The sequence below is a fragment of the Thunnus thynnus genome, chromosome 12 (assembly GCF_963924715.1).
Source record: "Thunnus thynnus chromosome 12, fThuThy2.1, whole genome shotgun sequence".
NCBI classification, from domain to species: Eukaryota; Metazoa; Chordata; class Actinopteri; order Scombriformes; family Scombridae; genus Thunnus; species Thunnus thynnus.
The window spans coordinates 10,860,100-10,884,241 of NC_089528.1; the positions used below are offsets into that span (position 1 = coordinate 10,860,100).

At 41.2% G+C, this 24,142-nt stretch overlaps 3 protein-coding genes across 3 annotated transcripts; 1 reads left to right on the forward strand and 2 right to left on the reverse strand.

The window, feature by feature from the left end:
* Positions 1–705: 705 nt before the first annotated feature.
* Positions 706–3,220, reverse strand: cldn1 (claudin 1). The gene is made up of 4 exons (XM_067605375.1): positions 2,998–3,220; positions 1,899–2,063; positions 1,648–1,732; positions 706–1,361 (listed from the first exon to the last, which is right to left on the reverse strand). Exons 1-4 carry the CDS (start codon positions 3,218–3,220, stop codon positions 1,202–1,204), a joined length of 633 nt encoding a protein of 210 aa, XP_067461476.1. The 3' UTR covers positions 706–1,201.
* A 179-nt stretch (positions 3,221–3,399) lies between these two features.
* zgc:153913 (carboxypeptidase N subunit 2) lies at positions 3,400–6,681 on the forward strand. Its single transcript, XM_067605374.1, has 3 exons — positions 3,400–3,513; positions 4,219–4,409; positions 4,575–6,681. The coding sequence occupies exon 3, from the start codon at positions 4,581–4,583 to the stop codon at positions 6,156–6,158; it is 1,578 nt and encodes a 525-aa protein (XP_067461475.1). The 5' UTR covers positions 3,400–3,513; positions 4,219–4,409; positions 4,575–4,580; the 3' UTR covers positions 6,159–6,681.
* Positions 6,682–14,462: 7,781 nt separating this feature from the next.
* LOC137193401 (transcription factor HES-1-like) lies at positions 14,463–16,625 on the reverse strand. The gene is made up of 4 exons (XM_067604637.1): positions 15,981–16,625; positions 15,784–15,879; positions 15,585–15,672; positions 14,463–15,197 (listed from the first exon to the last, which is right to left on the reverse strand). Exons 1-4 carry the CDS (start codon positions 16,086–16,088, stop codon positions 14,746–14,748), a joined length of 744 nt encoding a protein of 247 aa, XP_067460738.1. The 5' UTR covers positions 16,089–16,625; the 3' UTR covers positions 14,463–14,745.
* Between the last annotated feature and the right edge of the window lie 7,517 nt (positions 16,626–24,142).

A 24,142-nucleotide genomic window follows, 5' to 3' on the forward strand; every position in this document is an offset into this window, starting at 1 on the left:
ATCTGTGTTTCTCTCAGAGCTGATAGTCACATAATTGCTCCTGAAACATTATACATACATTTTATTTACAGACTCCTTCCCTCCTTGGACGGCAATGACACAGTGTCTGCAGCCTGGCCTTTGTATTGTGGGGACTTGCTGTGATGCAGCCATATGAGAAACATGGGGGGAGTAAGGGCGGGATTTTTTTTCCTCCCCCACACATATGCACATGCTCGCACACACTCAGATACACTGATGACTACTCCTTTACCTATGTGTATGTTTAAAGCATAAGGCAATATTCAGTATTTTTCTTGTTGTTAACAAATTCTATGAAAAGACTAAAACCAACTATGAATTATCCTCTTCAGTATTGCATTTGTAGCCAAAGTTTGATATATTTTATACCTCAAATGCATTATCTACTGCTGTTTGTGTAATATTTTCTAATAGAGATAATTAGATAAAACTCCACTCTGGCTCTCTATCTCTCTAGCTTTCAGCCAGAATCTCCAAAATTACTGGAGATCGTCTTTATCTACCTTCGATGTCCTACCTGCTAATGTTTGTGTCTCCATCTTATTCTTGTCTGTAAACTTCTGTTTGATGGGTTTTGGTCTGATGAAGCTGCAGATGTTAGAGTTTGACCCTGCTTCTTTACTATCTACATGTATGTGTTACAGATCAAACAAAACAAAACCTCAAAACAAAAAAAAACATAGCTAAGAAATGAGGATTTTATTTTACATAATATGAATGAATAGTGGCAAAATCCCAAACAAAGCAAAGTAACAGGTGCAAAACAGTGTCAACGTCAGCAGACTGTTATAAGTTATTATTCAGACACTGTGTAAAAATCCTGAATGTCCTGAACATGTTGAATCTTTCATTTGAAAAATAATTCAAGCTTTAATACATATTTATCGTACTTGTGTTCTTAGTCACAGTTATCATACATGTTATTTAATTTCAAAGTGACATTAACTGTTGATGATTTGTGTAGATCCTTGTTTTTTTTATTTTTATTTATGTGTGTGATCTATATTGGCTACCAAAAACCCCCAACAAATATAAACATACACCAACACAACACCTGCAAATGTACATGCTGCAAAACATTTAACCATTCTAAATCATATATGAAAGACAACGGGAAGATATATCCACTGTAAAGACAGTTCTCTTCCATTAGCAGAGGCTGGATGGAGTTACAATCCACCTAGACGTAGTCCCTGCCCGGGTCTGCAGAGCGGGTTGGTGGGTAGCGTGGAGATTTCCCTGAGCCTTTGCTGGAGCAGTTGCAGCAGAGGAAGCCTCCCCCTATAATGATGAGACATGCAGCTCCCCATCCGACGTACAGGGCACTTCCAAATTCAAACCTGTGAATGATGCACAAGGAGTTGAGATATTGAGAGTTTTTTTTCCCACATTTACCTGCATCAATTCAGTAAGATTCATATCAGTGACTCACAATCATTACAATGTTTTGATTCAAGCTGTTACACAAAAAAGTGTAGAGGGGAAAAAGTCTGCACTTCTGAATGATAAAAAGGAGAACAACAGCATGATAAACATGTGAGTGTGTCCGTCCCCTGAGTCATCACACACAACCACAGTGATACCTGATAATTAGTGTGAAATGACAGAAGGAAAGTGTGACCTCACCTTGAGTTAGTCGGAGTGAATGGGTTGTAGAAATCTTGTGCTATCCTGTGGCCATACCAAGATGTTCCCACCAGAGCAAGCAAACCTGGAAAACCACAAGAGGCAAAAACATTTCACTACAAGCTAAATCATGTCCAAACATCATTGCTTTATAAAGGTCAAAACTAAACAAACAGGTGTGGTGCATTTTTGCAGTTTTGATGTTCAAACAGTGTGTGTTCTCACATGTGTGCATCTGAATGAACTCTGACCTGCAATAATGAAGATAACTCCTCCAGCTAGAGCCACTTTGTCCTTCTGCTGCGGCTCCTCTGCCATACAGGTGGTGCACTTCATGCCCACCGTCGCCACCAAGATGGCAATAAAGCACAGCAAGATGGAGGACAACATCAGCCCTCGTGTGCCCTGTACAATCCCTGGAGACCAAGACATAGGATCATTTCATTTAAGCAGGTTTTAAAATGAATTTGTGAAGTTCTTTTCCTGATGTCTCTGTCCCTCTACACTTTCTAAATGCACACATAAATATGAATCACAGACAATGATAACACCCCTCTTTCTTTAAAAAAAATTTAAAAAAAAATAAAAAGCTTAAATAAAACCATCTGGGTGGCCACAATTAATTCAGACTTATTTTCATAATGCACATAAATAGTAAAGCACTTAGCAAATAGTTAATAATTGGCCACACGAGTCTCTGTTTTCATTCTCAGTGTTCTTCTTCTTGTTTACAGCAGGCAGGGATTCAGATGACATGAGTCACATCCAGCTGAGTGATACTCAAAACATTCCTTCGAATGCTCATTCATCAGAATGATGAATGAGTATCTTATTATATCTAAGTCATAAATTCATTTGTAAAGATATATTTACATTTGACATCTCACACTATCAAGCACAGTGTGAAAACTTATATTCCTTCTTGTTCTTTTTATTTCCCTTTTTTCAGACTGTTTCTCTTTGATCAGCCAGCTGCTGGTATTTGACTGACATGTCTCTGCATGCATGAGGTCTTGTGGAGAGAGGAGGACACTTTCTTAGACCTCTAGGGAGGTTTGTATGACCACAGAACTTTACACATTCCTGTTTTACAATGATTTTTAAACTCTAAACATGAGGCATTTCATAAATCAATTGCATGAATTCACTATTGATCCAATTCTAAATATTGTTTAAGTGATGTACTATTCATGGTGCCATGATTTTCTTCCTACTTCCTACTTGAAAAGGAAGAAAATTTACTTTGGAAATAATAATTATAGGCTCAGTATACTCTGATGAGATGGTATATATGTTGATAGTTGTAAAGTTGTCTCATTGTTAAAGACATGACATGTAAAACAACATTACCTGGTAGTTGAAGAAGTGAATCATACACTTTACACTGAATTTGACCCGTGCTCTGTGACGCACAGGTCTTCCACAGCCCTTCATACAGCGCCTGAGCTGTTATGATGTTGTCTCCTGCATAGGACGAAGCTTTCCACTCCACCATGACTGTGGATGCTATTGAGCCGATGAAGCCCAGGAAGGCCAGCGTGAAGCCAAGAAGCTGTATTCCACCATTGGCCATTGTTAAACTAAGCAAAGTAAAATGGCAAAAGATTTTAAAAAATCCCTCTAGTTATGTAGAGATTGAAAAATTCCAAAATTAGCTTCCTTGACGTAGTTCCTGATGGTTTTTGGCGTTGGATCTTTTCCCAAGCAGTGTTGTCTCCTGTGCATCCTCAAGGAGTAACCTGGAGGGGAGGGAGGATCAAGGAATACCATCACTGCTGTCTGAGGTTGGGAGGAAGAGTACGACACCTGGTGGAGGTGATGGTCTGCTGCAGAAACTCTGATGACTCCTGAACCTCCAGATTTATGGTAAATTCTCAGTGGAAAATGCAAAGTTGCGTACAGTTAAACGACATAATCTTCACATTTTGTATTTACACCAGGTGCCAGTTTCTGTTCATATAAAGTCTGCTGTACTTAAAGAGCAAAATAAATAATAGATGCAACTGTTATTATATATAAGGCTGCAACTAAAGATTATTTTCACTATCGATTAATCTGTTGTTTATTTTCTTGATTAATTAATTAGTTGTTTGGTCCATAAAATGTCATAAAAAGTCATAACATGGTGAAAAATGTCCATCACTGTTTCCAAAATGTGTATATATGTGAATATTGTAGATTAATGCTTCATGTCACTCTGTGTTAACTACTCTACACTACTACTACTGCGCTGCCATTTTGGCCAGGTCTATGTCAAGAGACTTCCTGGTTAAATAAATAAAATAAGCAAATTCATCAGTAGAGATAGGAGTAGTTGTAATAGTATTTGTTATTTCTGACTCAAAAAAAAACAACATTTAACTGGGAAGAGTGATGAAAGCAAAGATCTGTTTGTTTTGTTTTGGTAAACAGTGACTCAACTCTGACAGACTTTTGCTCAAACTAACCAAAAGAAAGCATTTCTTTCTTCTACAAGTGTATACTGTAGATGTGTATTATAATGTGGCAACAAATAAAAGTCAACTACATTGTTCTTATTGCGTTCTGATTTGTTGATTTGCTGAATCACAGGAACATCAGCTGATCTCAGGAGGATCTTTTCTGTTGAGAGCAAATGAAAGCATGGCAGGAGTTGGCCAATGACCAAAGGTTTTGTCTTGCCTAATTCAGGCTTCTTTTTTTTTTTTTGCTCTCTCAGTCAGCTGGCTCATAGATCCAGAGGTAAATTGATTTCAATGCTGCGTGAACCCTGTCACACAAAGGTATGTAGAATTTCATTTATTCAAATAGGATAATACAGTTGTTTCTACTGTTGAATGTCACTCATTCTTCTTTCTGTGAATATTTGAGTTTGTCCGCTCTTATATCACAACCATGTTGACTTCAATTTACTTTAATTCTTGTAAACTTATTTCATGTTTTGACAGTGAAAAATGGACAAAGAACTGCGCCTGACTCTGCTCCTGCTGCTGCTTCTCTGTCACAAAGGCAACACAGAGTCACAATACTCTTGTCCATACAGATGCCAGTGTTTCACTCCGGTCCAAGTACTGTGTGCTGATGAACGGATGACATCCTTACCCAGTAACATGTCCAAGCAGGTCAAGGACTTTATCATAATGACATCAGCCGTGGCGTACCTGTTCCCGCATACCTTAGAGGAGAGCCCCCAGCTCAACAAGCTTATCTTTTTAAACAATGCCCTGCGAAGCATTCACGCTCAGGCTTTTGAGCCTCTGACTGAGCTGCAGGAGCTGGAGATCAGTGGGAACCCCTGGCTGGAGCACTTATTTGTGGGGACATTTTCGAAGCAGGGAAACCTGACCAAACTGCTGCTAAACTACAACAGGTTTGAGACCGTGCTTCATGGCATGTTTGACTCCCTTAAAAATCTACAGACTCTGCAGATGAAGGGCAACATCCTATCAAATTTGCCCACATTTCTTTTCCTGAACCTGCACAATCTGCGCATCCTGGATTTGTCCCAAAATAAGCTTGAAGAGGTGAAAAGAGAGACTTTTTCTGGTCTGGTTAGACTGGAGATCCTGAAAATTAACAACAACCTCATAAGCAATATTTCGTCAAACACATTCGACAACATTTCTCAGCTGATAGAGCTTAACTTGGAGGGGAACAAGATATCAGAACTTGCTGACAATATCTTCTCTGTGTTAACCAAACTGAGGGTGCTGAACCTCCGTGGAAACCTTCTTACAACCTTCAGCGATAAAGTGTTTGGATTCGAGGCTTCAAATTTAAAGGAGCTGAACCTGAAAGGCAACAGGCTGACACAGCTGTCCTCTCTAAGCAGTTTGACGTCTCTTACTGACCTTATCTTGTCCTCCAATGAGCTCACAAACCTTCCTGAGGACATTTTCACAAATGTTACAGCCCTGGAGAATCTGGACCTCTCTGAAAACCAGCTCACCTCGCTGCCAGAAATGATCTTCATTGATCTCCTTGGCATCAGGGCGATCCACCTCCAAAAGAACAACCTGAGCAAGCTGGACGCCAAACTGTTTGAGGACCAGATGCTCATTCAGCAGCTCTACCTGTCTGACAACCAGCTGGAGAGTCTCCCACTGGGCCTCTTGGACCCGTTTGTCCTCCAGAGCACAGTGAGACTGCACGGGAACCCCTGGAAATGTGACTGCCACTTGTGGTATCTGCATGACTGGGTGCTGAAAAACAGCCAAGACGTCGAGATGCTGGACAGGATGCTCTGCGAGAGCCCAGGCTTTCTGAGGAAACGGACAGTCATCTCCATTGACAAGGACCAGCTGGTGTGTCAGGTGTCTAAAGATGAGATGTCTGATCTCAGCAGCTGCAGCCTGCAAGTTTCCAGTGACACCATGACCATCAAGTGTAAAGTGGATAAATGTTCTCCACTGACTGTGAAAGTACAGTTTCAGGAGGATGATGGTAGTGTTGAGGAGCATATTTTGAAGAGTGAGTTGGCTGAACATTTTCAATGCAACAACGAGACAACGATTGAGAGTCCCATTGAGTAGATTTCCACTTTTATCCAAATTTATCAGAATTTATTCACGTGCATTTAGTCTTTCCTCATACTAAGAGTCGCATTATATGTTCTGACTGTCAGAGTCAATACTGTAAACAAACCTCTAACTCAGCAGCTGATAACCAGTAAACATGAATGCGGCTGAATGATAACAGGGGTGAATGAACCTTTTCTTGCAAGGTTCAAAGTTCAACTCACTACTTTTTAAGATCCTGTCAGCGCTAAAAGGAACTGTGAGTAACATGTTAATCATCTGCCAACATATGTTTAGACTGTAGTGTGTTTAATGCCCAGAAGACGCCTCTGGTTCTCCTCTTTATGTACACAGTAGACTAGACTGTCCACAGCCTTCTTGATAACAAGTAGGTCGCAGAGGACACTGAAGTATCATCAAGACAGTGCAGAATGCTTCTGACTATTTGAACACAGGCTATTTTGAAACCATCGATAAGTTTTGGAAAAGCAGTGCATGTTAAAAAATGTCAATAAATTCACTTTTACCATTTTGAAAAGACAGGATACATTGTCTTTCCTAAAAGCAAAAATATACATAATTCTTACATAATGTGATCACAAGGTTTTAGCTGGGAAACTTACCCTCTTTCATCTGGAGCTTTTTTAAAACTTTTTTTGTATTGAAGACAAATGCAAAAAAAGAAAATGTGTACAAAGCAATGAAAGGTTCACAAGTTTTTTTCATCTTAACATTTAACATAAACTTAACCACCCCATCACCCCTTCATCATCTATTTCTCCCACGGTGTTATCCAAAATGAATGTCAAATGAAGCAAGAGTCTGGACTAATGCAAAAAAGTAGGTAAACACACAAATGTCAGTACAGAAGGAGAGAAATGAAAAAACAGTTCCCATTAGAACTGTACATTGTAAAATACCTCATCTCTCAAATTTTCAAACTTAGATCTCATCAGATGAGATCATAATCTCTAAAACAGATTATGGGTTTCCAGTAGGAGTATAATTTAGCTGCTGATCCTCCTGCAGGTGGCAGACCAAAGTTTGCAATTTCAGGTGACAGGGGTACATTTCTGTTGAGTACTGTTTTGAAGAATGACTCACAAAATCTTGCCAGCTTGGGGCAAGACCAGCACGTTCTGTATGTGTAAGAGAGTTCGACATAGAGTTTAGTAGAATTTGTCAAAGCTGTCAGCAACATCAGGGTAAATTCTGGCCTTGCTTAAATGCACTGTGAAGGTCTGTGAAGACCAAGCCTCGGACATGAAGATGAAGAGTTGACTGCTTCTAAGGCATCATCCCACCAAGCGTCAGAGAAAATCTTCCCCAATTCCTGCTCCTAATGTAATCTAATCTTCTGAGTTCCAGAGGTTTTATCTACTGCAATCAGGTTACACAAATATGAAAAGTGGCCTTTTGCCAGGTCTAAAACATGGAGGAGATTGTCAATACAAGGGTGGAAGGGGAAAATTAGTGGTGTATTTATTTTTTAAGGTTTCTAACTTGAAAATATCTGAACAGATCAAGCTGCAGCGAGTTATAAAAGGTGCTAATTTCCAGTAAAGCTGCCAAATATACCATTTATATACAGATCCTTGAATGTGCAAAGTCTTTTTCATCTAATTCAGAGGATGGGAAAAGATGATTATTACTAAGTGGAGTTGCAAGAATTATGAAGGCATTTAAAGCTTTTTTAAAAGTTGATCGAGACCAGGCAGTCATCATCCCCTGAGACTCCTCTGATCACCCCAATGCTCCTGAATACTGAGAGGGATGATAAAGAGCGAGAGACCAGAGCAGGGAGGAGGGAAGCCTCGACACAACAAGGCACACAGATGGCTACACCTTGAATGCAGCACTCTAACCCACGGTTAATAAGGGTCAAAGGCCAGAGGGTCGATTGGGTCCTCGGTCCGAGTTGAATGACATCACAGTTCACATGACAAAAAGTGGTGGCTGTCTTACTTCCAGAGTTTGGAGGGATGGCCTCAAGAGGAGGTAATCCTCACTTGACCAAAACTGTAGGGTAAACTGGACATTTAACATTTAACGGCTAATGAGCAACAAGACGTGGAAGTCGTTAAATGCATGTTTTTATTCAGTAAGAGCAGAAGGGTTCAAAGTTAATAACATATAAATTATGTAGAACAGCTAAAAGAGCAAATAGTATAGCAGTTTCCAAATTTCTAAATACACTCTGGTGGGGAAAACACCAACTGTAGAATTACAGATATGAAATGGAACTTCAAATTTGTTCTTAAACGGCTACTCTAATCAATAGTTTTATATTAACAATGGATCAAAATGACTATGTATAATGTGAAAGGTGTCACTCTTAGTGACAAACCCTCAGAGAATTGTTAGCCAACTACATTTCTGCTCAGCTCTACTGAGCATTTTAGTCTCCATTATCAGCAAATTGTTTTGGCTCAGCCTCACCACTCTCATCAACTTTGTGTTTTCAACAAAAAAGCTGTCATAATGTTAGCAACTAGTTTGTGAACATAGTTTAGCATTTAGCAGCTATTTTTCTAGGAAGTTGGTAGATACTAAAACAGAGTTAAAAGGAGAGGAAATATTGGACTTCAAACCATCAGGTGGCCAAGAACTTGACTCCAAATGAAAGATAATGTTTCTTTGTATCTGCTGGATGTAAAAATAAGCAACTGTTTGCTAACCGGTTGGCCATATGAACTTTATAATATCAATGTTGTGTTTAGAACTTGTTGTCTCCAAATCAAAATTAATTAATGCAGGTTTAAGTTTAAGTTTTAAGGGGACTTTATGAGGAACTTTATTCATAATATTCTGTATCTTATCCATGTTTTTATAGCTGCACAGTTAAATCAAATGAAAATATGTTAGAGCTGTTTTATGCCAAATTTGTACTCATTTAGCTAAACGTCAGCCCAGTATTTGGTACCTTTTTTTTTTTTTTTTTCGAAAATTGTCATTTCTACCAGTTTAAAGTTTAAACTAAAAGTTAACTAATGTTCTGTGGGTTTGAGCAAAGCCTGGTCACAGAACATGTATTTGTATAACTGAAATCACTGAAGGGTCCAACATAGTTTCAGAGGTTAACGGAGTTATCTTCAGCACTCAAATCACCTGTCAACATCCTTAACTGCCAATTACTCTCATTGCCTGGCAAACTTACAGCCGCAGGGTCTGAGTGCTGTCCTGAGAGGTGGGATGAAAAGCAGCTCTTAACCCCCTGGTCAGATCCCATCTCTCTGTCCCGCTTAGTGGGCAGTTAGCGCCGGACACCACGCTCCACACAGCAGCTCTTCAGACAGGAGAGGAAAGAAACAGAGGGGAGGACACATTATCTGGTGAGACGCACAATGTCCAAAACAACACAAAGCACTGGGGGGTTTCCCACAGAGTTTAGAGTGGCCAGTGAGGAGGGAGGTGGCGAGGGCAGGGCAGGGTCCTCAGGACAAAGAGCAGAGGTCATCTGAGACTCAGTGCTTGGGGCAAGAATTCAAGAGGAAGTTTTAATCTGAAAATGTTAACTAATTTCAGATCTAGTTGTCGTGTGGGTGTTCGCCACCAGTTTGATCATTCATAATGTTATATAGTATTAAAAACAAGGGGCAAAAAACATAAAAGTAAATGGAATATTTCTCTCTACTCTAATTATCATGCTCATTGTTTTTTTTCAGCATCACATAAATGAGTTCAGCCAGTCGTGAAATGATAACCAACACCAGTTGCTATTATGCGGACAGGTGTCTATTAGATCCTCTCTCTCAGCCTATGAGAGGGTGACACACATCCTCCATGATACGATGACCCAAACATTTCAAGAACACAAATAGACCATTTTGCACGCTCAAAATGTGAGCCTTGCCTACAAACAAGAGTCAATATTTACCCCTCAGTGCACCCAGACCCCCGGGTGGAGGCTAAATTGGTGTTGCTGACCAAATTAAGAACAGCTGACCTGATGTGGGTGTTAAGTGGACGGGGAGATGTCACCAGAATGGTAATCTTTTAGCATACTGGTACATTGCCCTTTGTCTTATCCGTCCCTATTGGAGGATAACAAGAGGCTATAAGCTCCTTATCATCACATTACAATTATCGAGCATGAATCAGGAACTATGGCCCTCTGGACCCTGCTCTCATACAGCTATACTTGTTTTGTTCCCAGCTCCCCAGATGGAGAGGTTTTTATTATGCATGCATTCAGTCCTTCATTGTATATTACTAATCTTTCTAGTATCTAGAGTCACTGCATGACCAAGCAGTTAGCTGCTGCAAGACAATTGAAATACCTCCCACACTCCAACTTCCAGCAGCAGAGGTAATTTCTGAAGTGGCGTTTGTTTCACAATGGGGAGACATGCTTAAACTATCAGTAAGTGCATCTTACAAATTATGGTTTAGTACAGAATTTCATTGGTACCTTCATGTAAAAACCTTGCGGTGTCAGATCTTGCCTCCATGTATTGAGAGTAAATCCGTAAGTAGCCTGAATGCTAAAGTGTCAAAATTATAGTATTGCAGTTTTGCTGAGCAAAATAGCAATGATATGTATGCAGTTATAAATGTTAACAAGTTGTTAATAGATTTTGGTCCAGATGCACTGCAGCTTTTTCCAGAGGGTAAGTGGTCAAACAGCCTGTTAAGGGTTCTTCCTGATCAATTCAAGATCCAGGTCAAGACCAAACTTTTTAAAGGATTGGTCATTTTCTATATTTTCTATATTTTTCTTACTGTCAACAAACCTCATGTGCAGAACCAAACCAACAATGAACTCATACTACTTACAAGTATTGTGTGTGTATCCAAAGCCTGATATATCATATTCCTCTGTGCAGTAGACCTCTCTTGTTGTCCAAACCATTGCACTGAGTGACATGTTCCTTTGCCCTGAAGATTACGGTCATGGTAGTTTGTTCAGAAATGCTTCCAAAAACAAATATCAGCAATCACGTTTTGAATCTCTGGTGGGTAGTTCCTTGGACAGCAGACGCCACTGTGCATGCGTGGGAACATGGCTCTCCGTTTACAGAGCTTTGCTAGCTTGTTGTGCTACATATCACAACCTCTTGACTACTACTACATTTGAAAATTCTCAAAGAACTTGAGTACAAAGTCAAGAGGTTGTGATATGTAGCACAACAAGCTAGCAAAGCTCTGTAAACGGACACATGTTCCTGTGCATGTGCTGTGGCCTCTGCCTTACACAGAACTACTCTCTGAGTAATTGCGGATTGCTGTTATTAGTCTAGGAGCCGTTTCTGAACCAACATGTCACCCAGTGCAATGGTGTGCCTCCTTGGTGTGTTTTTAATAGTTTTTGGACATCATTGGAGATCTACAACACAAAGGAATGAGATGTATTAGGTAAATAAGCATCAACCAAATGGGTTTTCACAAACTGGCAACACAAAATTTGTCATTAAGGGTAAGACTGGTGATATTATGTAAATATTTTTAATTCTATTTTGGAAACACAGACAATGCAAACAAGTATTGCACCTCTCAACTGATCAAACCATTTGTGACCAGGCCAACCGTTTAACCAGATATTCCAAATAATATTACAATAAACTGTGTAAGTCAAGACAGTAAGTCAGAAACTGATGGACGTTTGAATAATAATTTGTTTGCCTAAGTAAGTAATAATTATTTAAAACCTGTATGATCAACTGACTGCTCCTACTTCTTGCCCTAGTGGATCTTTCTTTCGCAATGTTCCTAGATCTCAACAATTAACTTGGTGAGTTATTAGTACCAATACAAAAATACAAAAATAAGACCCAAGTTGTAACAAACTGGAATAATCCCTTAAACTTCCCTTGATCTTCTCCAGGCTGTCATGTTCACTCATTTGATGCCTCACACATGTTTTTTTCAGTTTTGCAGGGTTGGCCAGACCAGAAAGTTACAGCTGTAATTGGAGCATCCGTATTATGGGATGCCTGACTTTGAAAGGACTCCTGCAGTGAAAGTGTATCTTTATGGCCCTCTTCATAAGCCTTCATGGGCATATGGCCAAGAACCGCATGAAGCCAGAGAAAACAAGACCCCCACCCCTGTCCCCGACATTCAATACAACATCTCCTTTGAAGATGCGATGACTCATGATGTATTACCAGTGTTACTTGGTTTTAATGCCACACCATCACCACTCTGAGTGGGTCCAAAGTGATAAATTTTGCACTACCAGTGTAATGGTGTCATGCTGATACTAAATCCAACCCCGGAAACTACACTTCCACCAGTATGTTGTTTGGTTTTTCCAAAACAACGAGCTAAATCAAAAAGGGAGGCAAAGGGACAAAGAGCATTGTTCATTCACCATTGATATCGAGTGCATAATCTATTCATTAGCCTTGATGTGAACCGCTGTGGACTACTTCGACCCCCATCAAGCACCATAACAACTCTAAAGAAGAATACTACGCCGATTCACCCACAGAGGCGGAGGAGGTGGAGGTTTCCGGTGTGTGTCAGAGGGAACCTGTCACTGTTGTCACTGTGTTTGTGAGAGGAGGCCATCAATCATGGAGCACAGCGAAGGGGCAGACCCTACCCAGCTTCATGTTTACCAATCTCTGCTTTACAAGGTTTGGGATAACTGGGCATCTTAACTGATTGGGGAGGGGCAGGGAGTGGGGATAACAAACCTTTGGACAAAAGATGGAGGAAGGGGGCCAACACCAGTAAACACTGCAAATTTCCTCAGGAATGGCCGTCATCTGTTGAAGCTGCTCCATCCAAACCCACTCCAGGTTCTTCATCATATATAGGTACTGATAGAGGCAACCTGTCAGCACTTCACAGATCCTCTTATCTGAAGAGCACAGCCTGGCCTGAAGAGTTCTCCAAAGCCTTTAAAACCAGGACCTTTGGGAGCAGCCAACAATAAGCCTTCTTTCGCACGGTGAAAGTGACAGCACGGTCCTCTCTCCCTCCTCCTCCCAGCTATTAAACCTCTTCCTGGATAAACAAGGGGAAGGCTCTTTATGAAGATGAAGAGGGTCACAAAGAGAGGAGCCATTGAGCCACTGAGGGGCCCGTCTTTGTTTTTGTGTTTCGGAGGGTCTTCTCAAAGGATGCTCTGATAGGAGGGGGAGCACTATTTTGTCTTTTAGTCCTCCTTAGTGCCAGTCTTCCCTCAGCTGTGCCAAAACAGAGATGTAAACTTAATCGACTGTATCATTTGCACAAAGTGAGGAGTTCTAATGACTTCTGGAGTGACAGAGAGATGAGTACAATGACTTGAATTTCTATGTTGAAAGCCAGAATTAAAAACCATTTTAGCATTTGCTCCTTGATAGATTTGCCACATAAAAACACTATATAGTGCAGAATAATGTGCACCTGTTACTCTGTTCTTCAAAGAAACTTAGAAACATATTGATTACTGCTTTTTCTATCATTATCTAATCCTTTAAATTCCATGAATTTTAAATTAGGAACAAATGGTCATGGATTGTGTGAGTCTGTTTGGCTCCGGAGGTGCCGCTGTTTGATGCTGTCAAAGGGAGGCCCTGTCTTCTGGTGATGGACTGCCAGGTCTGTTGATGGGTTGCCAGATATAGGGCAACATGCTGTTGAAGCTGCGTTGTCTCAGCAGTGTGAATGAGGGGCACCTGTGACCTCCGGTCACGCTCCGCTTGTGGCCTGCTGTGTGAGCACCACGCTCAGGACACACGCTGGGGCCGTCAGCTCGTCAACTGTCCACTAAATGGACAACGATATGACTGCACTCACGGGGCTGCTGCTGCTGATAAAAGCGAGGATTCAAATCCTTTTTAATCTGATTTACAGTTTGCTGTGTAAAAAATTGGGATAAAACTCTCTTCAAGGAGCAGTTATTGCAGGGAAAATACCTTAAGAAGTAACAACATGTTTGTTTCAAACAGCACTTCATCCCTGAGTAATACCAGTGTCTTATTCAGTCTAGTCTTCATTTAGCCCTGTCAGTTGGTTCACAATCATGCCATATCTATTTCAACACGATTTCCCATCTGGCAGGAGGGGAGGCAGGCCTGCACGTGTCGACAGACCAGCCCCGCCCTCCTCACTGGGCTGGCAGCATGCCTTTTGGGCCCAACACAACCTCTCAGGTTCCTTACCTCATTAAGGGGGTATTTATTTCCAGCTAGAAAACAGATTTCCTGTGTACTGCAAAAGGGATGATCAGGTGTGAACAAGACACACACGAGGGGGGCTATGTTTAAATGGCTGCTGTACAAGAGATGTTAGTTACTGGACAGGTTCACCTGTCTCTAAATGAATGGACACCAGCATGACTACCTGATGGATGAAACTTTTGAGGCAGAGAAATGACAAATAGTGTAGTAAACATCATAGAAACATTTTATTAATCTCAAAAAATACAGTGCTTTTCAAGAGCTTTTCAAGGAATTTGTTGACTGCATGAGGCAAACAAATTGTGCCATATCAAAAACAGACAAAATCACAGCAAGCATCGAGTCCATAGACATCTCCCACAGTCCGTATAACAAAAACACAAATGTGTGTAAACATCACTCTCTCAAAAACATTTACAAAATGTACAAAAATAAGTATCATTGTGTGATAGTCCTTTTTTCACCCAAAATCAGGTTGAGCTGAGCTCCTACCACGGTCTCCACACAGAGTCTGAGGTGGCTGGTGGTGCAACAGGTGACATGTGATGACTGTTTTGTGCACTCAGAGGTGTGAGAGCTGCACTGGGAACAAGAAAGGCAAACTGTCCATCCGGTGTTGGCACAACCTGGAAGCCACCATACAGCTTCATCGCTTCTGGGGGGGCTTGCATCAGTGAGCCACTTTTGCAAGGCATCTGTGGGGCAGAAGAAGCAGGAATCTGTGTCCCAGTTTGTCCGAGTCCCAGTGGGCCTGGATGAGGTGTGTAGAAGTTCACAGCATTGATCTGGGTCACGCAGGCCGCCAGGTGGCTGAGGAGGCGAGTCCTCACCTCTGTGTTCACACCTTCACAAGTGGACAGGAAACGGGTGACCTCTCCTACACACTCACTGAAGCCGGCTCTGTATTTACCCAAGACGGACGGGTCTGTGTTCACAGCAGCTGTAGAGGAAAATACAAATACACATAAATACACAGATAAATAGATAGATAGATAGATAGATAGATAGATAGATAGATAGATTGATTGATTGATTGATAGACAGATAGATAGATAGGTACATATTCTATACTGAAAAAGAATATTAAAAGATAAAGAAATTCAGAATATAAGAAATATTATTGAATATTTAACAAATTGGTTAATTTAAATAATATTCATTAGCCAGCTGAGTCTTGTGAAATCTTTTTCTTAAGAGTAAACACGTCAGCTGTGGGTCGCAATAAATCTTGGGAGACCGTGGGAACATATTAACCATCTAAAGTTAGACATCCAAGAATTACTGCGCACACATCAACATGATGAATCCAGAAATGGTGTTCACATACCGGTCATCTGAAGTCGCTGCAGGTTCCTGAGGTGCTTCACAGTCATCTCAAGGATGTCCGCCTTCTCCAGTTTGGAGTGTCTGGAGCTCTAAATATGACAAGAGTGATTTTAGATTTTTTTTTTCAGTATTTTTTCCTAAATACAAGATGTACGTAATATATCAAGTATAGAAAGGTTAGTATCTGTGCATCTCCTTACATCTTTCTTGAGTGCGTCCAGGATCAGGGTCTTCAGCTGGCTCAGACTCTCATTGATCCGCGCACGTCTCCGCTTTTCCATGATTGGTTTAGACGACTTAAAATAGAAAAAAAATGTTTTATTTATATGTTTTACTCTGTTTTTAACGTTAAACAAACAGTTGCTAAACAATATAAGAAAACCAAAGGCTCAGGTACCTTTCTGCTCTCTGTCTGGGTCCGGGGTTTCTCGGGTGTGGAATCGCCACTTGCCGGAGTGGCAGCCACAGCGGATGGAGATGTTCTTTCTAAAGTTCCGGCTGGCATCTTCAGATTTACAATTTCCAAGAGTGAAACAGTAAAATAATAACAATAAATAGCAGAAATGCTGCAGATCAGTAAATGAAAAAAGTCCCGCCTTCTCCTGACAAACCACAGCAGCAGTTTGCTGATAACAAATGTCCGAAGTGACTTCTGTCTTCACGCCAAGATGACATCCAGTCCTGTTTCCAGCTCCTCAGGTTTTATTTATAGAGGCCGAGCCTGCACGCGAGCGGCTCGTGTGCGAGTTCCCTGGGTTCCATCAGTCTGCCCAATGGGCGCGCGGGACACGGCGCACGGGAGGCGGTGGGCTCGTGCTACAAGGCGCTCCCATTGGCTACCTGTCGGGATGCAGAAAGTCTGTGTCACAAAGAGAAGTTACTCCGAGTTTAAATATTAGTAGAAGCGGTTCTGCTCAGGTGTGAGTTCACTCAGATCAGATAATTGATTAATTACTGCAGTGAATGTGCAGCGTGTATTGGATTATTGGAATATTTAATGTAATAGATAGGATATTTTGCTCTAATTTTATTTTATTTTTTATTCTTGGAAGGGTAGCTCAAAGTTTTGTTTTGTTATGTTTTATTTATTCCTCTCAGCAGTTGTGTATCCAGTAAATAAATGTATTATTTATTCTTTTAAAAATGCTTGACGCCTTTTTATCATTTCAGATTGAACTGTTTGATTTTATGTCAGACATCACTTTGGGCTCTTACACCCTGTGATGCAGGCATATCTCATTATTTTATTGGGTAAATTATTCATACAAAAAGTTAAGCAATTGATAAATCTCTTGATTGTTGGATATTGTCACTGTACAATAAACTGGGAAATGATGAATATAATTATTTTACCCTAGTTGTAATCAGTAATGCAAACAGACATTTTACAGCACTTGCAGATGTTTCACAGATTAATTCTCCATCCCGGTGTAGAAGAAGCAAGACAGACCAGACAAGGTTGTTGTTCTCAAAAACAAACCATCACAAAAAGAGTTTTTTTTTTATTTTTGCATGTCATCATTTGACATTTTTTACTTTAAACAAAACAGATGTAGATATTGTGACAGAAAAGAAAGAAGCTGTTCAGATGTTCTTTTAGTGGCTTTCACTTGACAAAAACTGACAGGATTGTGGCTTTCAGAGCTGATAAAGTTAGAGCTGTCTGTCTAAAAGGTAAAACTGATGGGTGTTAATTAACACTCACATCATTTGAATTTTTACAGCCTCATAGTTCAGTTAAATTGAAAATTGTGCTGCGTCATCTGCAGCATATTGATTTTCCCCTCCATCATGTTGAGATCAAATATTTTAAAAGTTGTTTAGAGAAATTAGTTCAGTGTGTATCCAGAGTGTTTCTCTCAGTGGGTCTCTCTTTTGCACACACACACACACACACACACACACACACACACACACACACACACACACACACACACTGCATTTTGAAGGGGTCGATGAGTGCTTCAGAGTTTCGGTGCAGACCTCATCCTCTGACACACTCCAGGCCTGATGTCCAGTGAAGAAGAAAATCTCTGACACACTCAGCTGTCCACTCACTGCCGTGAACTCTGACATCTCCTGTCTGTTATCAGAGAACTGAGAGCAGAAAACAAAGCTGAAGAGTTACTTCAAACCCTGTGAAGTTCAATAATAATAACATGAATTTAAAGCATTCATCTCCAAAATGTTTTGGGTGACTATCTGTCAATTTGTTTTCTTTTATTTGTCTACCAATGACTAAATTGATTCATGTCCTTTGTAAAAACTGTTTAAATGTTGTATTTTTATAACAATATATAATAATAACAAACTCTAAACAAAGACACATCTACAGTGCAAATTCTGTGGAAAAGAGTTCAGCATATGGATCTTATATATAATATAATGTATGTATCTGATATAAAACTGATATTTAGTTTTGTCTTCAGGAAACTTTGGCAGTATTTCAACCCTAATTTTATAATTTTTATAGCTATTTTTCTTTTTTCTTACTGTTCACAAACAGTCCTCCAATTCATCCAAGAGACACAGTATATAAGTTGTTTTTTATTGTAATATCACTCTAAATATTACCAAAAAGTTTCATTATGCACATGAGATTGTAATATAGAGTCAACTGCATGTGAGTCACAAGTGCTACACAACAACATAAGATTGTTTCATGATGGAAATTAATGGAAAGTGTAGAAAATCTTCTATAAACATAATAAAGAACACAAGAGTTAGAAAGTCAAGTCAAGTCAAGTCAGTTATTTATATAGCACATTTCATACGGCAAGCGTAAACTCAATGTGCTTAAAAACAAATAAAGATCATACATAACGAATATATTACATTAACATTACATAAAACAAATAAGATAAAACATGAAGAAAAGCACAAAAGTCATTTTTTATTTTCAAGTAGATTCATCTTATTTTACTGCTCATGTTTGCTTAATTAAATTCACAGTTGCACACATTTTTAAGGTTGCTGTGGTTGTTTAGTGCAAGAATTTATTATTTCACCAACACTAAAAGTTTTCATTTCCAAGAACAATACATTTGTTGAGATAGAATAAAACAGAATAAAACCTCTCTGCCTCTCTATGTTACAGTAAGGCTGCTTTTCTCTCACTCTGTGGAATCTTTCAAATCTTTTTGGCCCTGATTTTGTACATAATAAAGTTTATGTTTATGTTAAACTTGTTTTTTAAAATCGTTTTTTCTCTTCCGGCTTCCTAATTTTAAAATAATTTCATTTAGTTGTAAAGCTCATTTTATTGCTTTTCATATAAAGTATAAAGTGCACTAAAGTAAAGCGATTCTGATGTTAATTATTAGTTGTCATAGGAGTAGTGTGACAATTAAATGTCATACAATGAAATATTAAAACTTTTTCAGAAAATACAAGAAACCTCTTCTAGTCTCACTAATAACCATGTTCAACATCAGTGCATTGAACCAGTCAAATCCCAGCATCAGGGCATATTATGCTGCTGTAACACAGCTTCATTGATATATTTATTGACAGACTCTGTCTGGTTTATCTTCAGACTTCTCTATCCTCCCCGATAGACTTCAAACACTCTCTGTAAAGCTCCTAAACCCTCAGAGGTGAAATGACCCCAAAAGCCAGGTCAGTGTTTGCATCCTCCCTGTTTGATCAGGACAACTTCAAGCACCACTGGCTTCTTGACCCGAGTCTATATTAAGTTAAGTCAAATTCAATCAAGCCAAAATGAGTTTGACCAGTTATGTAACTAATTGTAGCATCAGTCAGAGTGAGAAATAAGATATTTTCTTCAGTGTGATCTTAAAGGGGTTTCATGTTGTGATATGATGACTGTGATGCTTTCATTGGTAATAACCAATAAAGACATTCCTATACAAGACAAAAAAAGCTTTTTAAATTTTACCAAGTAAAGATTTGAGCACGTAAGAGGAGCTAGAATTAGTTTTTGTGTTCATGTTGAACACACATTAAAAATGAAAACCTTCTCTGTTTCCCACTAATGCACTTAACTCATATACAGTCAGCACCACAGACTGTTCAATCACTCGCCTGGGATCACATTAAGTGCTCAGTTAATCTTCTAACTGGATGTTTTAAGAAGATGCTACTTTAAGATAACCCAAGGTCCCGCTCACAGCAGATGAGGGGGCCATGCAACAATAAATTACGTCCTATCAGTTCTGTTTTCAGTGATCCTGCTGCTCTGCCACAAACAACCCTTTATTGTGCGGGTGGTGATCTACACATGAGCTTTACAGCACAATCCTGATCTGTATCAGTGTGGGAACCCTGGGATGGGAGGCACCAGCGGAGGAAGGGTTAGAAAGCTATCAAGGTCCAACATGTGACTGATAGTTGAGGGAAACGGGGGCTGGAAGACATAAATTATTGTGGATGAGAAGAGCTTATACTTCAGTTCATGTGGTGGAGACAAATGAGAAATTTTGAGGTAGAATTGACAAAAAAAATAAAGTAAGTCTGGATAAATCTCTTGGCAGTGAGAACACTTGCCGGTCGCTACTCTTTTCCATCTTCACCTGGTCTGAAAGCTGCAGGCCCTGCTTTCTCCTCCACCCCAGTCTCCACCAATGTGGGCAGTGAAATGGCCATCCTCATCATCAAATACTGCGAAGGTTCCCTTTCAACTGCTGGTATGAAAACATCTCAGGCCAGGAGGGGAGGGCACAGACAGAGGGGATCACTTAAACATCTCATCCAGCGCTCCACTCGCTCTCCGTCCCCCCCTTCTCCCTTTGAATTCCCCCTTAAAGAGGGAAGGGGGGCCCTCCCATAGCAACTCCCAGCCCCCGGCTCTGCCCGCCTTTTGTCCCCCTCCCCAACAGCAGTTTCTGCTCCAGAAGCCTTAGACAAGGCCTCCATTAATTGCGGGCCTGTGTGGAATACACGTGGGACAATGGGCCCAACAGAGTGTCCGGCCCCCAGACAAGGCTGGAAACAAGTGGTACAGGAATCCGGCAGAATAGAATCGTCCTGGCTGATGTCACTGAATACATTTACCTACCTCAGAGCGCATTCACTCCACGCTTTGTTTTATTTGGACAAAAAAAAGAAGGGGTAGGGGGAGGTAGCGGTATCAATGGAGAAGAGGAGCTGGAGGGGGGGCTCAAGGATGGGAAATAACTGGTTGTCATGGTGACGCGCTGAATCAAAAATATGGTCGAATTTAGTGGAGGCAGAGATGTAAAAAGGGTAGAGGGCATTAGATTAAACCCTGCATGAGATAAGAGAAGGCTGAAAACAGAGGTTTAGTTTTTTTGGTTTATTCAGCCCTGTTTATACGGCAATAAAGAGCGGATAAAGAAGCGGGAGATTAGGAGAATCATCTAGGCTCATGTTTGTCAACAACAACCTGAGCAGTTTCAAGTCAGCTTATTCCAAGTCAGTACACCGGCCTTGGAGGGGATGCTTAGCTATGGCAAGTGAGGCTGCGGAGGAAAAGGGGACCATAGCAACTGGTATTTCTCCGCTCCTAGCAGCATAACAACCTGCCATCTGTCACCTAACGTGGGCTCTTTCTTAAAAAGCCAGCATTTAGATCTTCAACTTGGAGGCAAAGGCAATGAGACTGAAGTCTTATTGAACTCTGGGTCTCCCTCTTTGAAAAGGGAGCCCAGTCATCGCCTTATCCCTCATCAAATTGAAAAACGCTTTTAGAGATTCTAAGAGAGGCCTCACATTTAATTTTTAAAACCCAGACATGAAAGTGTTCCTAAAGCACATTCAGCAGTGGAAACTCTTTAAAGGACTAGTTAGCATGTAGATTATATGCATTTCAGTGCATTGTCAAAGTATCTAAGTGTATTTACATGTTAATATGTTCAGGGATACTATCGTCTTGAAAAGGTGTTGGGGGAGGTTGGTTAACTGTGTATTTTCTCTCTTTGCACCATGGGAATGTGATTTCTTTGTGCCATCAAGGTTCAAACACATTCCTGTAAGGCCATGGATATTATGAGCATTGATTCCCTGCAGCAAAACAACCTATGAACCTGTTGATTCTGGCTATAAATGCAGGCTGTTGTCCATAAATACACTGTATAAAGTTAAAGTTCGAAGTTAAAGCTGTTTCTTTCTGATGAGTTAAGATCATAGAATCGGTTCTTTTATATCAACGTCAAGCCAAAAGAGGCCTGCGGATGCACCACCATGTGGTGCTTATCCTTATTCAAGCTTAGTCCATATCCATGAGTGTGTTTGCGTTGGGATTTATGAATGTGAAGATGGCCCATTCTTGCCACTCAAGATGACTCACAAGACCGGCGTTTTGGCCACTTACGCTGTGAAAGCAGCCTGGGGGATGCCCTTTCAGCACTTGAGGACCTCTGGCTGAGTCCCCTTCACATGGGAGATCAGCCTCACTTGGGAAAAAGTCCCTGCTCTTTACGGGGAGCTGTCCAGAGGGATGGCGTGCTCCTTGTCCCAGGGCCTCTCTTCTTCACCTGCCGGCTTAGTGCTCATCACTTATGCACATAATCCCTGGTTAGTGCATGTGATCCACCAGCCCGGGCCCAAGCCCCTGGCCCCGAGCCTCCCCTACTCACATGCTTGCTGGGTGGCTCCTGGGTGGCCATGGCAACTCTCATCTTCTCATGACAGTTAGACTTCAGTCATGGCTCTAAGTCCCTCTTCAGTCTCTGTGCGTCTTTTTCTGTCCGCTGCTTTCTGTCTCCTAAAGCCCTCCTCTGTTTGTGCATTTCTCTATCTATGGCTTTCTGTGTCTCCTTTCTCCCAGTGTGGCTGTTCCCATGCTTTAGCCCAGCTGAGCCTGAGAAACCGGCTATAACTCGGCAACAGTGCGGCAACTTTAGGGGCCACAGAAGTGAATCGGTGATATTCTTATCCCAAATTTAAAGACTGGATCTACCATCACTGTAGATTGTTGACCAAATGAAGGCCTGACCTCATTTTTATTGTGAGTCTGATCTGTAAACTGAGATTGTAAGATACACTTGTGAACTTCTTTTCAGCCTGGTCGCTGCAGGCCTCTGAGTGCAGATCATCTTACCCCAACGCAACCCTGCAACCTCAACCATTAGTTTGTTTAAAGTGCTGGATATCGCACAGGCCCTCGGGGAGAGCGAGAGAGGCAGCCCAGCGATGTTGTGTGGCCCCACACTAACAAGTGTCACAGTGATCCGAACTGGTCCTCCCCCTGTGTGAATGCCATGTGAGAGGCGGCTCCATCCATGCCCCTGCCACCTCCGCACAAGGCCCTCCATTGACTTCTAACCTGTTGAGGGACCACAGGAGACAAAGAGCCTCGGGGCGGGGCCCGTCCCTCCGACAAGCCTGTGAACAAACGTTAACACGGCTGCAACTGTCCACCCCCTGAATCACTGAATTTATTGACCAACCACAGAGCCCATTCAGGCCCGGAGGCACTGATAAAGGAAGGGGACAGGGACGCCACGAAGGCCCAGGGAAGGAGCCCATGCTTAGGGGACAGGAGGGAGGAGAAGGGCTTTGTGACCGTCTGGTGGGTCACAGACCTTTTACCAGACGTGGGTGCCTTTGTGTCATCTGTAAAATGAAGTGAACCGTAAGTGAGCATCAGGTTGGCCTTGTGTCCTGACTATTAATCAAGACGAGGGCCTTATGAGCGTCCAACAACCTTTAGAGAAGCTGCAGCAGATCGGCGTCTGCCTGCAGACTACAAATATACAAAAGCATGTGTGTGTGTGTGTTTTTCTATAGTTACTGTGTATGTGTTACCTTGAAAAAGTGCCTGAAATAACAACTCTGATGCAGAAAAGTGTGCTACAGTGGCTGCCACTCTACAAAATAGTCTGAGCAGGCCTGATTGCTCTGTGGGAACCATTGTAAGTAAAGAAACAGTAAACAAAGACTGTGTGGATAGTCCCAAATCTTGAAAGTACACAACTCAAACAAAAAACGTATGGGCAAAAGAGAAAGGAGATGAAGTCCAAAATGTTTGAAATAGCACACGTCTGAGCACAAGCTTGAGAAAATCTTTTTCACCAAGTAGCTAGCTGTGAGGAAGAAAGGCTGTGTGTTTTAGCTTCTTTATGTCTTTCCACCAGTCTCCATCTGTTGCTCCGCCGATACAAAAGGAATACAGCAGAGTGTACACAAAAACCCATATTGCTTTGTGGAGAGGCAACACTATCCACGAAACTACATCGCAAACACGGATCGAAAGCAAGACATCTTGGCTCTGTACACATCAGTGTTTACTGAAAAGATGATCCGTGCAAGTTGGAGACACACATGAATTCATGATGCCTCCTCATCCTCATCATGAATATTCCCAAAAAGGCTCTTCCCTGATCTGTGGGAGATTCTTTTCTTTTGGTACAACCAAGGACCCCCTATCCCTCATTCACAGTCCCCCCTAAATCCACCCATTCACTGCCTATAGGCCCTGATCTCCACATGAAATGATACCCCTCTTTCTCCTCCACTCTCGCGCCTTTAAGCGCCCATATGCCAGGCAGCGAGGAGGCTGGGAAAGCCCATAATTGATCAGTAAGTCTTGGCTGAAAAAGTGTGACCAAGGTCAGCCCCCCACGAAGCACGCAAGAG

Excerpts from the sequence above, each read along its gene's own strand:
- zgc:153913 (XM_067605374.1), top strand. The coding sequence starts at position 4,581 with ATGGACAAAGAACTGCGCCTGACTCTGCTCCTGCTGCTGCTTCTCTGT.
- cldn1 (XM_067605375.1), bottom strand. The coding sequence starts at position 3,220 with ATGGCCAATGGTGGAATACAGCTTCTTGGCTTCACGCTGGCCTTCCTG. Across the intron at positions 1,733-1,898 it reads AGTTATCTTCATTATTGCAG|GTTTGCTTGCTCTGGTGGGA; the intron begins GTCAGAGTTCAT and ends GTGGTTTTCCAG. Across the intron at positions 1,362-1,647 it reads TTCACTCCGACTAACTCAAG|GTTTGAATTTGGAAGTGCCC; the intron begins GTGAGGTCACAC and ends CATCATTCACAG.
- LOC137193401 (XM_067604637.1), bottom strand. The coding sequence starts at position 16,088 with ATGCCAGCCGGAACTTTAGAAAGAACATCTCCATCCGCTGTGGCTGCC. Across the intron at positions 15,880-15,980 it reads CCCAGACAGAGAGCAGAAAG|TCGTCTAAACCAATCATGGA; the intron begins GTACCTGAGCCT and ends TTCTATTTTAAG. Across the intron at positions 15,673-15,783 it reads TGGACGCACTCAAGAAAGAT|AGCTCCAGACACTCCAAACT; the intron begins GTAAGGAGATGC and ends TGTCATATTTAG.